At 42.9% G+C, this 16,370-nt stretch overlaps 2 protein-coding genes and 1 pseudogene across 5 annotated transcripts; 2 read left to right on the top strand and 1 right to left on the bottom strand.

Annotated features, from left to right (window-relative positions):
- Positions 1 to 1,670: 1,670 nt before the first annotated feature.
- LOC100837637 lies at positions 1,671 to 5,338 on the top strand (annotated as a pseudogene).
- Positions 5,339 to 6,547: 1,209 nt separating this feature from the next.
- Positions 6,548 to 11,676, top strand: LOC100837338. 4 transcript variants are annotated; one of them, XM_024458026.1, is made up of 4 exons: positions 6,548 to 6,652; positions 8,079 to 8,370; positions 8,628 to 8,744; positions 8,827 to 11,676. In XM_024458026.1, exons 2-4 carry the CDS (start codon positions 8,086 to 8,088, stop codon positions 11,311 to 11,313), a joined length of 2,889 nt encoding a protein of 962 aa, XP_024313794.1. In that variant the 5' UTR covers positions 6,548 to 6,652; positions 8,079 to 8,085; the 3' UTR covers positions 11,314 to 11,676. The 4 variants fall into 4 exon arrangements, with proteins under 4 accessions (XP_024313794.1, XP_014752730.1, XP_014752728.1 ...); XM_014897244.2 differs by having other exon boundaries at positions 6,559 to 6,648; XM_014897242.2 differs by having other exon boundaries at positions 6,564 to 8,370.
- Positions 11,677 to 12,377: 701 nt separating this feature from the next.
- LOC100837662 (vesicle-associated membrane protein 711) lies at positions 12,378 to 15,316 on the bottom strand. Its single transcript, XM_003564183.4, has 4 exons — positions 14,961 to 15,316; positions 13,987 to 14,177; positions 13,472 to 13,635; positions 12,378 to 12,732 (listed from the first exon to the last, which is right to left on the bottom strand). Exons 1-4 carry the CDS (start codon positions 15,178 to 15,180, stop codon positions 12,642 to 12,644), a joined length of 666 nt encoding a protein of 221 aa, XP_003564231.1. The 5' UTR covers positions 15,181 to 15,316; the 3' UTR covers positions 12,378 to 12,641.
- Between the last annotated feature and the right edge of the window lie 1,054 nt (positions 15,317 to 16,370).

The following is a 16,370-nucleotide window of genomic DNA, read 5'->3' as shown; positions in this document are numbered from 1 at the left end:
AATTTAGACTTAATTGGATCTATGCCACTCTATATTCCACCGGTTGGAGATATGCCATTAAAAAAATTGACTTGGAGAAATGCCACTCTAACTTTCTTATTCCTCTATCAATGCCATTATGTCCACTTAAGACCAATAAGTGTTCATAAAATACATGTATTTCAGCATGTACATTTACCATAATATCTTTATTTACAACGTTCAGCAGTACGTTCGAGTCTTCCAGGCGTCATGAAGGTTAAAAAAAATATTCAAATTTGGCCCAAAATTCAATCTTCTTAGAAAAATCTATAAAAATTACAGAAAATAAAACGAGTTCACCGTTGGGGGCGGGATATGAGAAACGCGTGGGGAATAAGAGGAATAAAACGGTTTGACTTGGGATGGGAAAAAAATTGTTCGTATAGAACTATATTTATACGTATTTAGACAGTATATGTGCATTGGACAAAATGGCATGAATAGAGGTATAAAAAAGTTAGAGTGTCATTCTTTCAAGTCAAGTTTTTGTAATAACATATCTCCAACCGGTGGAATAGAGAGTGGCATAGATCTAATTAAGCCTTAAATTTATGACCTAGGAAGGAGGGAGAAGTTAGCTACAAACATGTAGTACTCTATTAATACTTGGCCTACATCCAACTCTCACAAAGTTTTTAGGAGATTGTGTTGCAGCTGACTCTTCCAACTCTTTAGACTTTCGTAGTCCGCTTACATCAACTTATTGTACTTGCTCTAATGTGCAAGACGAAGAGAACTTTTGTCGGTAAAGATTATTTGAAGAAAAGGTATATTATTATATACAATATATAACCATTTCTTGTGCTGAACACGGAAAGATCTATCCCTTGGGGCACATAATTCAACCAGTCTATTTTGCTCAATTTTTTTGGGGGACCGTGACACTAAATTCAACCTCGGTTATTAAATATAAGAAGTCATAATTTTGTCTTATTTCAACTTTTTTAGAATTATGACTAAATTTATAGAAAATACATCAACATCTAGAACATCAGAAGAAAATATCATGATGAATATAATAGACCTAATTTAGAGTCGTTGGTGGATTTTTCCTTGGGGCAGGGAATTCAACCAGTCTATTTTGCTCAATTTTTTTAGTGATTGTAACACTAAATTCTACCACCTTGGTTTCTAAATACAAGAAGTCTTATCTTTGTCCTAAGTCAAAACTTCTTAAACCTTGACCAAATTTATAGTAAAATGTATCAACATATAGAAAATCACATAAAAATTTATATGATGATGAATTTAGTACAATTAATTTAGAGTCGTACATGTTGGTACTCCCTCCATCCAGAAATAAGGGAATCCAAATCACTTATTTCCGGACGGAGGAAGTATATTTTTTTTATAAAATTGGTCAAAGTTTGAGTTTGACTTAGAACAGTTATGACTTTTTATATTTAGGGCCGGAGAGCGTAAATTCTAAACTTAAAAGGTTCAGAAAATAAAATGTGAACAAATCCACGTCCCTTATTTCCGGACGGAGGAAGTATATTTTTTTATAAAATTGGTCAAAGTTTGAGTTTGACTTAGAACAGCTATGACTTTTTATATTTAGGACCAGAGAGTGTAAATTCTAAATTAAAAGGTTCAGAAAATAAAATGTGAAGAAAAGGAAGCCACTCTTTGTTGCAAAAATGATAATGTTCCTGGGTACTTGGGCCTGATTGGACGTAGGTTGGAAAAGAGACAACATATCTATTTGGGCCACAAAAAACCATTTGTTTCTCTTCTTCTTCTTCTCTAAGGCAAAACCATAGCTGGAAAAAAGCAGCGGCTTTAGCACGCGCGGCGCGCACCCAACACAAAACACACCGGAGGAGACGCAGATGGAGATGGAAGTGGAGGCGGCGGAGGGGAGGGGAAGGAAGGAGCGTACGGCCGTCGGACACGCCGAGATGGAGGTGGAGATAGAGGTGGATGCGGGTGCCGAGGTGGCGGAAGCGATAGATGAGTGGGAGGTCGGTGGAGAAGGCTCGCAAGCGGAGGAGGAGGATGCGACGGACGGTATCGATGACGCGAGAGAGCGTGAGGAGGGCGGCGCGTTCGATCGTAAGGTGGCGAAGAAGCAGAAGAAGACGCGCCCGTGCACCCGGGTCTCGGCGGGGAGCCGCGGGTCCTGGAAGGGGAGGAGCGGGAGAGGGAGAAGAGGGTTTCACCACCGCCCTTGGTACGGCGCCAAGTAATGGCCACGTTCCACCTGTTCTTGGTTCTTGATTCGATTTAGCGCATTCTTGGATATGACTAATCGACTTTCTAGGCGATCGATTTTGGCTTGCCGTGATGCTTGATGCTTCACCCAAGTTTTGCTCGCCTGTTCTACTAGAGTCAAGACTTGTAGGTGGAGCATTTCGCATAAGTTGTTCTGTTTTGTGTAAGCAAACGTGTGGTGATCATTTGCAGTTTGGGAGACGTAGGGTTTAATTTAGTTATTTGGTAATGGTAGATAGGACTGTAGAAGAGAAGAAACGCCAGGATCTTGGGAGGTTTAATTCCTCTACTGAATAAGTTACTGTATTTGTTGGGTTCATGCATAATTGTTTCCAGATCCACTGGAGAAACTGCAGCACGCCCTTTGTTTTTTACAGTGTTTTTGTCACATTTTTCATGCCTGCTCTCTGGCAACACCTGTACCAGTTTGGGAAATTGAGAAGTGCGATTACTTGATGTATGTTTGTCAGGAGAGGGAAGCAAACGTGTGGTGATCATTTGCAGTTTGGGAGACGTGGGGTTTAATTTAGTTATTTGGTAATGGTAGATAGGACTGTACAAGAGAAGAAACGCCAGGATCTTGGGAGGTTTAATTCCTCTACTGAATAACTTACTGTTTTCGTTGAGATCATGCATAATTGTTTCCAGATCCACTGGAGACCCTGCAGCAAATCATTTGTTCTTTACAGTCTTTTTGTTACATTTTTCATGCCTGCTCTCCGGCAATACCTGTACTAGTTTGGGAAATTGAGAAGTGCAATTACTTGATGTATGTTTGCCCTACAAGGATTCTAGGTGTTTTTCACGAGAGGGAAGCTAACGGAATATTGGGATCGCTGCAGACTTATTTACTTGTGTTTAGTTAATTTTGTCACTGTTCGGCAGTTGGCCCTGGACCTCGATCATTGTTAATTCCATTTCAAGTTACGATACTAGATGTGAGTTGCTGGTTTATAGTTTTTTTCGCTGCTAGTACTGCTAGAAGTTTGCAACTGCACGTGTTCTCTTAATATATTGGTATCTGAGCAAGTGAACAGTGAATTTTCTGACCGTCTCTCTATTTCATTTCTAAGGAATCTGCGATCCCACAAATTGGACATATTGAACAGACCTGGTGTTTATGGTGGTGCTATTATCCTCTGCAATCATGTGACGAAGCTGGAGAGCTTCTGGCAGAGACTTTTTGCCCTTCCTGAATATGCTACATCGTTTATAAGGAAGATCAGGGCTGGTATGCTTCTCTTTGTGTTTGAGCGCGAGGAGAGAAAACTCTGTGGCTTGTTTGAAGCAACTTCAGATGGAGCACTGAATATTCTTCCTAGTGCATTTCCTTCAAGGCGGAAGTCCAAACGAGCCCAGGTAAGTATGCTGTTGGTATTGGTTTATTTGTCCTGATTTTATAAGTCTACATTATCTGATTATTGTTCTCTCAGGTTCAAATTCACTGCCTCATGATTACCTTCTTACTGATATTTTTGTAACGATTTCAGTCTTGTTATCTGTTTCTTATTTGCTTCATGTGGAATAATTGTGGTAAATATTCTTTAATTTTCTGCCTTGTCACTAAAATCCAGGTTCGTTTTAGGAGAGTTTGGTTCTGTAAGCCCCTGACTGAAGCTGAATTTTCTGATGCCATCAAAGGACTTGAACCACATATGTCTTTTCTTGGTATATCATACCAGCAGGTTTGCAATTTCCATCCCAAATAACCCTTTTTTTGGTATATCATACCAGCAGGTTTGCTATTTCATATTTGTGCTATGACTTGTTAAGTGTCTTTATTCTTTAGAATTTTCTTGCTCCTGATCTGAGTTTTTCCCGGAGTATAGGTTTTAAATCTTGTGCACCTGTTTTCTTCAAAGAGGATCAGCCTGGAGCTTTACCAGAAACCAAAATCAAGAGTTATATGGGATTACAATGTCTCTCTGGCTCGTGCTGGACTAGAGTCCAATTTACACACTCATAGCAACACCTTTCCTAGCCGTTCATCTTCTATGCTATGCAATAACAGAGCCTCATTGCCAGACAGTTCCTTCATGTATAGTAAACAGAATGCCAAGCACCCTCACCTTAAGCCTGTGATGTTCAAAGCACCAGATATCATAGAAAAAGGCTTAGAGCCAACTGCTGATTTTATACCACTTGATCTAGATGATTGTAAGTCTGACAGTAATACAGTCCTGTCAGATATATTGGGCCCTGTCAGCTTTGATTCAGCGTTAGCAGGCCGCGTCAGCTATGAAGATCAAGATCCTGAACCTCTCATTGGAAAACACAATGATGATGATGGATATCTTTCACCTGTGCTGAACCAAAGCCTCATTTCTCTAAGTGAAACATCTCAAAACAGTGCAATTGCTCATTTCATGAAAGAGAGGCAACCAAGCATGCAGGGCAGGGGATGCAAACGCAGGGCTATCCTCTGGTTTGATGAACACTCGGAGCTCTCATCCCCACGGAGTTGTACTGTAGCAAAGAAGGTGTCATTTAACTCCGGTGGTGACGAAATTTCACTTATCTCTGATAAACAGTTGCACAGGCCTGCACTTGCTGAACTAGAACAGAACAGAGAAGCAGTTACCAAAGAAAGAAAGCAAGAAGGTTGTTACTCTGTTCAAGACACTGAAGGCAGGAGTGGAGATGATTCAGAAAAAAGGAGTAAGCTGATGAGGCTCTATCCTTGCAGAAAGGCTTGCTAAACAACATGTCCAGAGCTGCTCCAGGAGTAGTCAGTCACGGCCGGTCAAGCAAGCTGACGTGCACACTTCTGCCTGATGAGGAACAAAGAGATTCTCAGAAGCAGGGTTTCTAATTCAACTGAGAAAGATAAGCTATTTCATTAGGGCGATAGTGACAATTTCCAACTCTTTCGCCTTAAAGGGGAGTTTGGAGGGAACTTTTTTTGTAGTAGATCCCCAGGATGCACCAATATGCTTTCATCTTAGCAGTTCTTTTTTCCGATTCAACAAAATTCAGGGTTGAGTGCTATTTGCAACATGTAAACAGATAGGAGTACAAGTTTTACTAATACTATTGTACCATCTGCAAATTATGTGCTTTCTGCTACATGAATGTTTGCTTGCAAGTTGTTTTCCTTGACTTATGTTTCCATGGGAAATTGTATGATTACCTTATTGTAATTTGTTTCCTTGTGATGTTCAGATATGAACATGTTATTGCTGTAATGTTGTTGTGATGCACAATACACCAGGTTGCACATCTGTATCTGCTAACTCTGCTTCCATTCCTAGCAAAGGATGAGAAATTTCGCCACTACAAAACACACTTAACAGAATGTTGAAAAAAATATGATGCATGTGTATTTTATGAGCGGAAATATGCATCACTCCCTCCGATACATAATAAGTGTTGTTGATTTAGTACGACCTAAAGATTGTGGTAAAATGTATAAATCTTTTTTTTGGCCAAAAAATCAAACATATCTGAAAAAGCCAGGGCACCTTTTTTTGCAGGAGCTGCAGAGAATTATCTTATTTTAACCAAATACATGTATATATTCGTCTCATAATACACATGGAAGGCTTTATTCAGATTTATTTTCCCAACATGGTTTTATAGGCCCTGTTGCAAAGCATTATATTATAAGTCAATTTATTTATTATTGCTTTTTTTTTGCCAAAAGATGGTACGAAGTGACAACATAGAAGTATAGATAGAACTAGGGGACGCAAAATGCAATTTTACTCCTTTTCTTATCAGCTCTGCATCTCCTCTCTCCAGTCTCCACCGCCCTGTCTCACAGACTCACGTACCACCTTTCCAGCCTTCCTCTTTTTCCTGCTGATCTCCAAATCCCACCCCCAATGCGGCTCATTGCCGTGCCCTAGCCTAGAGCCACAGCCGACGCCTCTTCTCACCCCGGAACCCCTCTGCATCTCGCGCGCGCCGACGCCATCGGCGCTCGCGTCCGACCTCGTCGCGCCCTCTGCTGTCTCAGCTCCGTCCACAAATTTTGGCCGTTGGTTTCTGAGGTATGGGCATCTTTTTCTGGTTCATGCACCACCTAGATTCCTGTCCCCTGTGTGTATCGTAGCTAAAAAACCTCTGAGACAGTTGGACCTGCTCTTTTTTTTTTTTGAGCGAAGAGCTGCTCTTCTTGCCGCTAGACATGTTGGGAAAATAAATTCTGGCCCAACCCAACTCATTTTTATATTTGGCCCGTGAACTCAACCAACTTTGGCCCAAATCTAACATTTTTTTTTCTACCTTAGGCCTGAGGGACCTTGCTGGGCCGTTGGCCATGGCCCATCCGGGTGCCGAGCGCCACCCCCCCGGCCCCCCCCCCCCCCCCCCCCCTCGCTCCGTCTCTCATCTTCCTCGCGCGAGCGCGGCCACCCCTCCCTCCCCATCCCGCTGCCGGGCGCCGCAGACCCCTGCCTCGTCTCCTCCACCGTAGGTATCTATCTCCCATTCGATTCTCTCGGTCCCGACCTCCCATCACCCCACGAGGCCACGAACCCTTTAGTTCCCCGTCATAATCTTCCCCAATTCGTAACTGAGGCAAAAATCAAGGTAGGGGGGCCGCCCTACCTTGCCCTACCGGGTCCTCCGCCCGTGAGGACATGGTGATCCTGGAGGTGGAAAACAGATTGCATGTGGATCCATGTTATTAGCTAGCGAAACCATATTTGTGCAGTGATTAGATGTGCCTGGTGTCCGTGTTTGTGTTTCTTGCTTCGATGTGATAGCTCATGAGAACTTTACATCTCTTGATAACTGCTGATTATCTTCTTCTTTTTTGCGAACAAATTGCTGACCGTCTTCAGTTCAATAAAGATGTTAGAATTTAGTTTTTTTTTTGCTATACTTTGGTGTTAGTTTGTATGGAATTCTACAGTAGGAACTTAATGCCATGTGCTGTAATTTGTGGGATATCTTCTCTAGCGGCATCGATAGAGGGTTTTGCTCATCAGAAGTGTGCATCCAGATTGTGCAGTTGCGTATTTTCTTGGCGTTAGACAAGTTGGAATAGCTAGTAAGGATGAGATATTTTGGGTTTTATATGCAGATGTATTTGATTGAAAATTCAGCAAGATTTTCTAATCCTTACTGCAACAGAATGTCACGCAAGACCCTTTCCATGTGATATTTGAGTTACAAATAAAAATGGAAATGGTGTGGCAGAAACAACGACAAGAATTATGGGACGGAGGGAGTATATCTCATTGCATAATCATTTTTTAGGACCCATAAAAATGGAAATGGTTTGCTTTACTCATTTTTTAGGATTAATACATTTGGCCATTAACCTTCTCAATTCTCCCTCCGTCGCATAATGAATCCACTAAAACAACGACAAGAATTATGGGACGGAGGGAGTATATCTCATTCCATTCAGGCATAGTAGAGCCTGTGATGGAAAATGGAAATACATTGCATATGGAACCCCTGTGCTAGCTAGCAAAACCAGAATTGCGCATTCATTAGACATTTGTGTTTTTGTTCCTTTCTTTGATATCATAGCTTGATGAGTTTACCTTTGAATCCTCTCTTGCTCATTGTCTTCAGTTCAATGAAGACACTGGAATTTGTGCATTAGTTTGTATGAACTTTGGCAGGTAGAAACTTAATGGTGTGAGCTGTTGTTTTATTTCGTCGATGAAATATAGGTGATGTAGTACACTCTCCTGCTGACTTACTAAAGAATTTTTTTTTAACATGACTGATAATTTGCTTGGTACCATCTCCTTGCTGTTGTATCTTGCATTTTTATACAATACCAGCAGCCACAAGAAAATATGTGTTAGTTTTTTCCTCTTTGGGTTTGAGTAAACTGTGAGTGTCTTAACCCTTTTGCATTGTGATCTTGTCATGGTTTCAAGGAAACCAATGAACTTTTGGATGGGGAAGGTACATAGTAAGAGTGCTTCAGCCTATGATGGTGCAATATTTCTGTGCAACTGCCTGACCAGGAAAGAGTGCTTCGAGAGAAAGCTTTTTGGCCTTTCTTCTCTATGTGCTGATTTTGTACAGCAAGTTAAAGCTGGTGCAACTTTATTCCTGTATGATGTCGAGCAGCGTAAGCTTCATGGAGTGTTTGAAGCAACTTCAGATGGAGCGATGAACATCATTCCTGATGCATATATCTCATCAGGAAGTCAGTTTCCTTCTCAGGTATGAACATGTTTTAGAATTAACAACCATTGGCTTCTATTCCATCTATTCCAGGGTTTCAATGAAATTTCTCAATGGGTGTTTGATAATCAGCCTGGAACATCTATTCGTCCTTTAGTCCATGTTTCACAACTTATTTGTAGCTCATCGATGGTAAAAACAGTTGCCAGCAAATTCTGTATTGCTACGACATTTACCCTTCCTAACATATTTGGAGTCATAGTAATACTTTTCATGTTGTGTTTCACCAAATCCAGATACGTTTCAAGAGGATATGGTTTTGCAAGCCTTTGATGCAAAGTGAATTTCAAGATGTATTGCATGATAACTATTTTTCATGGACCAAGTTTAGTTATGGTTTGTCCCACCAACAGGTTTTTTTCACAGTTTCCTGGTGCTCTGTTTATTTATTTAGCTACTGATAGCTACTGACTGCAGGGTGTTTCGCTGATACAGGTTGTAAACCTTCTTCACTTGTTTTCTTCAAGGAACAGATTACAGCCTCGTCAAAATCCAAGGTCACAGGATGAACCTCCAAGGGAATCTGAATTTTCTTCTGTGATTAACCAAACTGATAACTTGTCCGGTTCAAACAGCATTTCACATGGTTCACTCAAAAGCCCCTGTCAAACATGTACCTCCTCCACTGTTGGGGAGCATGCAGCACCGCCAAGACCAGACATCTCTGATGTTGCTAAGTCCAACAACTCGAGGTCGTCCTTGCCCACCAGAGCAAATACAGACATTGTCACCGTTGCTGGCAGTGAAAAAGCAATTGATGACAACTCTACTGATGACTTTATACCGCTACAGCTGGAGGAAGATAATTTAGATGGTGTTGACTATCTATCTGATTTGCTGGAAGATGAGAGCCATTCTTCAGAATCTAAAAGTTGTAGTGACTCTGAAGAGCATGTTACTTTCCACCAGCCTTGTGACAGGAAGAAAAGTGAATACCATCCTCCCATGGCAAATTCCAAGCTCCGCTCTGATAATGAAGATCGAAAAAGCGTGTTTGCTCGATTAATGGGGAGACCTAGATCTTTTAGTCAAAGAGAGAAGTCCAAGATCAATCCGTTCTCATCAAAGAATGTTAAGTCTTTTAGTCCCCTTTCTCGGAGGAAAAAGCGGAGAAGGACACAGCAGAACAAGCCTTTCCCATGTGACAATCGTGGAACACTGGATATGCCTTCAGCAGATAAGATGAGGAGAATTCCAGCATTGGACTATTCATTTGTCTGGGATGATGACAGAAGATACAACAAGTTCTCTGGTGGAAAACCAAGCAACATTCAAACAAGCCTACATCCATTTGTTCGTGAAGATGTGAACAAACTGGATCTATTTGCTAAAGAACCTGATAGACATGAGGCATCCAAAAAGCTATTTGTTGCTGAAGGTAGTGGAAAGCTGATCGAGTCCTGTAACAGAGAATTAAATAAATCCCCAGTGTTTGCTGAAGTACATGAGAGGTGTGAAGTCACTGTTAAAGAAACCAGGACCCCTTTCTTAGATTTTAAACGGCGTTCTAAGGATCCAAATGTTGGAGGACATCAGGATTTTGACACAGTGGATATTGAGAAAGATGCAAAGAAGAAGATGCGCCTAGCAAGTGCATCCTTCCATCAAGAGGAGTATCAAAGTGACACTGCATCGGTTCTGAAAGACACCCAAGATATGGATATACTAGCAATATCTGATGGGAGCTGTAAACTTAAGAGCATCTCTTTGTCATCCAAGGACACATGTAGCCAGGTGGCTAGAGCTTATTTTGAAACTGACGTGCCCCTGCAAGATGAACAACAGCAAAGCATCCAAGGCTGTTCTGAAGAAGTTATAGGTGTTAAGTCATTGATTCTTGAAGATTCTGGAACTGCAGACTTGTTGCCCATGCTCAGTTTTGGAAACAGGCAGACTTCTCCAAATGTTGAAACTAGGAGTGAACTGGCTTCTGGTCATGTGGAAACTGAGAAGTCCCCACAAGAGAAAGAATACCAAAGTGCTGGGAGCTGCCATGTAGTTTTTAATATAGATAAAATGTTGCTCTCGGAAAAACCTGAAACCATTGATTTCTTGTCCAACCATGATAAAGGTTGTGGAAGCAAGATGCGCTTATCTTCTGATGGGAATAACAGGCATGTTGCTTCTAGTCATCTGGTTGCTGAAATGCCTCTGCCAGAAAAAGAAAACCCTAGTGTCCAGAGCTACTCCCAAGTTGTTCATGGTGTGGCAGAAAATTCTGAAGAACTGTTCCCCAAGTTTGATGCAAATTGTGGAAGGAACAAGAGTTTATCTTGTGATGGAATTGGTGGCTATGTGGCCAGCGACCTGTACTCCAGTGATGCTTCACCAGATCCTGAAAGTCCCAAACCTCTCAGTAACTTTCCTAAATACCATGGAGATAGTGCAAAGAAGAATATCTCATCGGATGGAATTTTGGAAATGGTGGCTACTGATCATCAGGAGACCTGTATGCTCCCGCTGGACGTAAGTACAGGTGACGGAGATAGTGAACCAAAGACATCCTTTTATGAGAAAGATGCTGAAGCTACGCACTCACCAACAGCCTCTGAAGACCGTGAGGATACCACCTACACTCCGTCACCGAACGGACGTCGAAGCAATTCACCTCCTTATGGTCTGGAACTCAGCAAAGCAGTGCCACAGCCCGAGACGCGATACCAAATTTTCCGCAGCGGGCACAAAGCAGGCCATGAAAACACCGATACCGATTCATCCGCGGTCTGTGCTGAGGGCTACGGAAGCAAGAGTGGCATGTCGACTGACAGCACCTGTGGCTACCTGGCTGTCGCCGATGGGCGGGCCAATCTTCTGGGAACAAGCTCGGAGTCCAGGACGAGTTTCTTCGACGGCTCGTCAAGCGACTTTGCCCAGACGATCAGGTTCGCACACGACCCTGGAGAAGAGATGGAGCCGCACTGACCGTGACGCCTTCCCCTTCCCGCAGGCGGCTTCAGAGGACGGTATCATCCACCACACCACAAGCACCAGACTTACTCATGCGGTGACAGCGAACTCCTTCTTTTCTTTGTCTCGTAGTTTCGCTACCTGTAAACGCATTCCTGTAAGGTGTGCAAAAATTTATCTTAAGGTGTGCAAAAATTTATCTGAAACTGGTGTAACCCTGGCTGGGTATCGTTGTTTTTACTCTCTACTCTTTCAGGCATGTTTATGTACTCCAGGCCATAAGAACAAACCTGGTGGCGTACCCTGAATTATTTTTTCCTGCTACCCTGAATAGTAAGATATGAATTGAAATTGAAGTGCTGAAAGAATTGTGAGCTAGAATTTCTCCCTGGACTGGTCATATGCTGTTGCTACATGTGTTTTTGCTTCGTTGCCTGCTGTGATGAACAATGGGCGCGCCTCTTGAGATCTTGATACGAAGCGACCTGATCCAGCCCCGTGGTTCCGCGTCAGCCTCCCGTGGCAATCGCCAATCGATGTAGGCCGTGCGGCCCGGCGGCTTGGGGCATGGCGTCGGCGGGCGGCGGGGAAAAGCATAGGCTGATGCCATGGCGCGCTCGCGTTGGGGATTGGGTTCGGGGCATGGTGGGCGTGAGGTGAAATCTCGCCTTTCATGGGGCTGCGTTTCTGTAGCGATACGCATCTGTCTAGGCGAGACGCAGAACGCTGCGGGAGTTTAGCGTGGGGCGGTGGACGGCCGCGAGTCTCGCACGATGGGACTCCCTCAACAACAGTTCTGATATGCTGATCCGACCATGTTTAAATTCGTGACATCAATCGGTGATGATGGTGATCTGTGACCGTCTACCATCTTTTCGCTTTCTTATGTGAGTGATCAACTTTGACTTTTGGTACAGTACAACTTCTTTAGGCATTGACACGTAGCAAAATTTAGATTGTTTATTCCCCGCAAAAAAAATAGATTGTTTATCCCTAGCAAAGAACGAGTATTTAGCTGACAAACAAAAAGGCCTGAAAGACAACAGCTCAGCCGCAGATGATAGCAAGGCTACATGATCAAACTCAAAATGGCGGTACTCAAATTTTCAAGGGGCTCGATTATGGTACAAATATTACGTTTTCAATATTCCTCACAATAGAAGTGTCACAATTACAGAATAATGGCAAGCTTAATTCCTTCTCTACACACAAAAAGGAGAGAAAAAAAGAAAGAAAAATGAAACTGAGACACAACTGGTTGCAATGGTGTTGCAACAGTCGCTCTCCTATTCAGAGAGACGAAGCCATACAAAGCACAACGCAAGACAGGAGGTATCCAGGCCTTATCGAATGCAAGTCGGCAAGGTGAAGCCGTGGCACACGAAGAAGAGAGCGATGTATATTATTACCAGGAGGAGGAGTATCAATGCAGCCCTGCAAAAAAAAAAGAGAAAAATTGTGTGGGATAAGTTTATCACAGAAGTATCCGATGCTGATATTGGCAATCATTTTTCAGTACTGTAAGCTATGCCGACACAATGCTTGACATGACAATGAAGAAGAAACCAAAACAAAATTTCCAAGTTCCAAAAAAACAGAACTAAATTTCGGAGATCAGAATCATCACCACAGTTACAAAAACTGCACAAACTATATTACTACAGTTTATGTCTTCCAATTTTTGGATCAGCCACAAGATAATTTATCTCAAAGTACTACTGATAGAACTAACATGGATGCACTACATATATGCAAGTATTGGTTGACACAACATACTTCCATATCGACGACCACAAAGTTGCATTAACTCTATGGAATAAAGCCATGTTGGAAAGCATTAACTCTAGTTTTCTTTTGACAGAAAATTATAGCTGTCAATCAGTACAGATTTAAGTGAATGTTCAGGACCACAATTAAGCCAAGTTCATGGTGGATGCAAAAAAGTAAGCGTACAAAGTTCATGAACAAAACAGTACTCCCTCCGTTCCATAATTCTTGTCAAAATATTACATGTATCTAGACACTTTTTAGGAATAGATACATCCATTTTTAGGCAAATTTGAGACAAGAATTATGGAACGGAGGGAGTAGTACTTATGGAAGCAAACAGAAACGGAAATATGAAGATGTGAACCAAAATGCGGCAACTATTCTTGGTCAGAGAATTACATACGTGAGTTTGACATTTCTCCACCAAACACTGCTTCTGTAGCGGCGTGCTTGTCGCCTAAATCGAACTGTATTTCCTTGCATATTTGCAGTCTTGTCAACCAACAGGTCCAAACGATCACCTCTTTCAAGGACCTTATCAATATTATCAATCATAACACTCCTAACCTGTAAGAGAATAATGAAGAGCGGATTAAATTTCAAACTGCATGAATTGCTTGGTAATATGCGTCTGCTGAGAAAGTAATGCAAGATCAGTGACAATGTTTTAGCGGTTCTACTTAAAATTTTAAAATCACAGTATCTGTAAGCGACAAGCAGTTTAACAAATATGCTAGTTCAAGTGCAACACCCATGACTACATCTAAATGGTCATTCCTCTTGAGATTAGATAAACCACAGCATGATGTTAATTTATTTCTCAAACATATGTTACTCAATAGGCAATATTTACTCCAGAATATTGGTCAAATTCTTCTTATAAATGTTTCAAACAATAACTGAGAAAAGAGGTGATACCTGACTGATTTCACCTCTCATGCGGTTTATTCTGTCTGCACTAGGGTCATTTGAATAGTAGTCCATTTGTTGACTAAGAACCCTCGAGAACTCATCATTCATTGCATAAGCAAGAGCTGTCAGTGCAGCACGGCCATATGTCTTAACAAACCTTCCATGAATATCCTCAAGGAACGCAAACGGGATGCGTCCTACAATAAAAAGAAGCTCATAAGGACATAGCCAGGCGATTCGCATCACATAGAAAGACTAAGTCACAGAGACAAAACTTTAGGCATCAACCTTCAGACATGAGTTGATGCTTAATGTGAATGATTTGGTTAGCAGAAAACAAAAGGCGCACTGTAAGACTAAAGGTCAGGTACACATAATGTACTAAAATTACACACTCTCAAGATTGCAATGCTCTATTGAAACATCGTGCAATTTGAGGTGACCAAGATTTAGAAAATATCAAATACACTAGCTAAGAATTAGCAAAACCATAAATACTAGTACTCCAGTAAGTAGCCCTTTTACAGCATCGATTTCGTTGTTGGGTCTCAAGGTAAACTGCTGCAAAACTCGGGAAGCCAAATCGGAAAGCTCTACTCCCAACTCCATCTATCCTGGAACGACAATTGGCAACCCCTGAATCAATTCGGAACAATTTGCCCCAGTCTAGCAAGCCCCTGAGACCACCCTGCAGGCCGGCGAGCAGCAACAGACAGACATCCGAGACGCGCATGCTGACAAACCCTCCACATTAACTCCTCCGGATCTCCGATATTCTCCCGCCTATGGAAACCCCAACCCCCCAGCCAAGTCCAAAATCCCCACCCATCCGACCATCTCATCCAAACATTAAGGAAGGGTGTCGTGGTACTGTACTACAGTACGGCAGAAGGAACAAGAGTCCAGAGCGGGCGCAGCAGAGGGGAAAACTGGAGATAGGGGGGGGAGGTGAGGGGGAGGGGAGGACGGTTTGGGCATACGTCCGGCGGCGTCGTCGGCCATGCAGAGCGCGGTGATGCCGTCGGTGCGCTTGGCGTGGAAGACGTAGCGGTCCTGGGTGTAGGAGACGTGGCTGTCGGCGCCGCCGTCGGGTAGGCGCTCGAGGACCTGGCGCGCGACGGCGCCCGCGTTGGTCGCCGCCGCGCTGTGCTCCGCCAGCACCGCCGTGCCCCGCGCCACCACCGCGTACAGGATCGCCATCCCCCGCCCCTCCGCTCCGGCGCTGCTGTGATGCGTGTGGACTCCTTCCTTCCTTCCTTCCTTCCTTGTTTCCTCGGGCGAGGGGAAGAAGGGGGAGGAAAAGAAAAGGGGTGTGTAGGATGGATGGATGGATGATCTGGCAGGCAAGAGAGATAGAGAGAGCGCTAGGGACGGCTCCGGTTGGGTGGAGCCGTTGTTTAATTGGCGGCGGGGCCCGCGTGGGCCGGGATGAGCTGAGGTGAGCTGTTGTGGTTGGGCGCGGCTTGGCTGGCCGGCTGGGGTTCGCTGAACTGCTGAAGTCCTCGGCCGACTAGCGAGAGTCCACGCACCGACCGGTATATGGATGGATGATCTGACGGCATGGCGGATTCGATAACAAGTGCATTCAATTTATTTTTTTGGGATGAAAAGCCTTGATCTCGCATGTTGGCTTGATCAAGCGACGTCGGTGAACGTACCTCATGTCTTTGTTGAAAGTGTTGGTTTGAAGCTTGCTCCGTGGATGATAATCTCATAGTTTGATTTGTTTGGTCAAAACTCGGCAGCAATGATGTACAGATGTCAATTTGTTTCTTTCTAAGGCATTGTTTTTGAATTATTGTCTTCCATGTTGTTCCTACCGCTGGATTTGGTCCTCAGCAATGGGGTTGCGGTAGATGAAGGAGAAGATAGTGGTCATGAGGCTAGTCTAAAGAAGAAGTTGGTTGTCATGACTCATGAGGCCAGTCTAAAGAAGATTATGGTCTCTGATTATTATTTTTGTAAGTTGATGTGTTTTTTACTAAAAGTGTACATGTGTGCGTCCTTGTCCGAGAATGCGAAGTCTAGGAGGTTTATCTTTCTTTTCGCAAAACAAAAAAACTATTAACGCTATGAGTTTACAAATTTAGAACGGGTATGTGACCTAGTGATAGTGAACTTTTCACGCTGAAAACATATTCTGGTGAATCAAATAATCAGTACCGCCTCTGTTCCTTATGTCCGTAGGTCCACAAAAAGTGTCAAGTCAAAAGAAAGTCTAGATGCCTGGTGAAACTTGTTTGATGATTCAGAGTTGGTGGTTTCCATTCAATGTAGTATGTAATTTTTCTGAAATCGTCTCAAATTTTTATGTCAGGATAGGGCATCTGTATTAGGCCACCCTTCCAAATTTCGACAATTTTGGCAACATTTACCAATTATTGCATTTT

Source organism: Brachypodium distachyon, chromosome 1 (genome assembly GCF_000005505.3).
Source record: "Brachypodium distachyon strain Bd21 chromosome 1, Brachypodium_distachyon_v3.0, whole genome shotgun sequence".
Lineage (NCBI taxonomy): Eukaryota > Viridiplantae > Streptophyta > Magnoliopsida > Poales > Poaceae > Brachypodium > Brachypodium distachyon.
The sequence above is the reverse complement of the archived record's forward strand: the minus strand, read 5'-3'. Positions and strand labels throughout refer to the sequence as shown.

Bases quoted from the DNA above. Each gene is read 5' to 3' on its own strand.
- LOC100837338 (XM_014897242.2), top strand. From the start codon at position 8,068: ATGGTTTCAAGGAAACCAATGAACTTTTGGATGGGGAAGGTACATAGT. The intron at 8,371-8,627 runs GTATGAACATGT...CACCAAATCCAG, and splicing joins GAAGTCAGTTTCCTTCTCAG to ATACGTTTCAAGAGGATATG. The intron at 8,745-8,826 runs GTTTTTTTCACA...TCGCTGATACAG, and splicing joins ATGGTTTGTCCCACCAACAG to GTTGTAAACCTTCTTCACTT.
- LOC100837662 (XM_003564183.4), bottom strand. From the start codon at position 15,180: ATGGCGATCCTGTACGCGGTGGTGGCGCGGGGCACGGCGGTGCTGGCG. The intron at 13,636-13,986 runs GTATCACCTCTT...ATTCTCTTACAG, and splicing joins TGAGAGGTGAAATCAGTCAG to GTTAGGAGTGTTATGATTGA. The intron at 12,733-13,471 runs GTATGTAATTCT...TTTTTTTTGCAG, and splicing joins TGGAGAAATGTCAAACTCAC to GGCTGCATTGATACTCCTCC.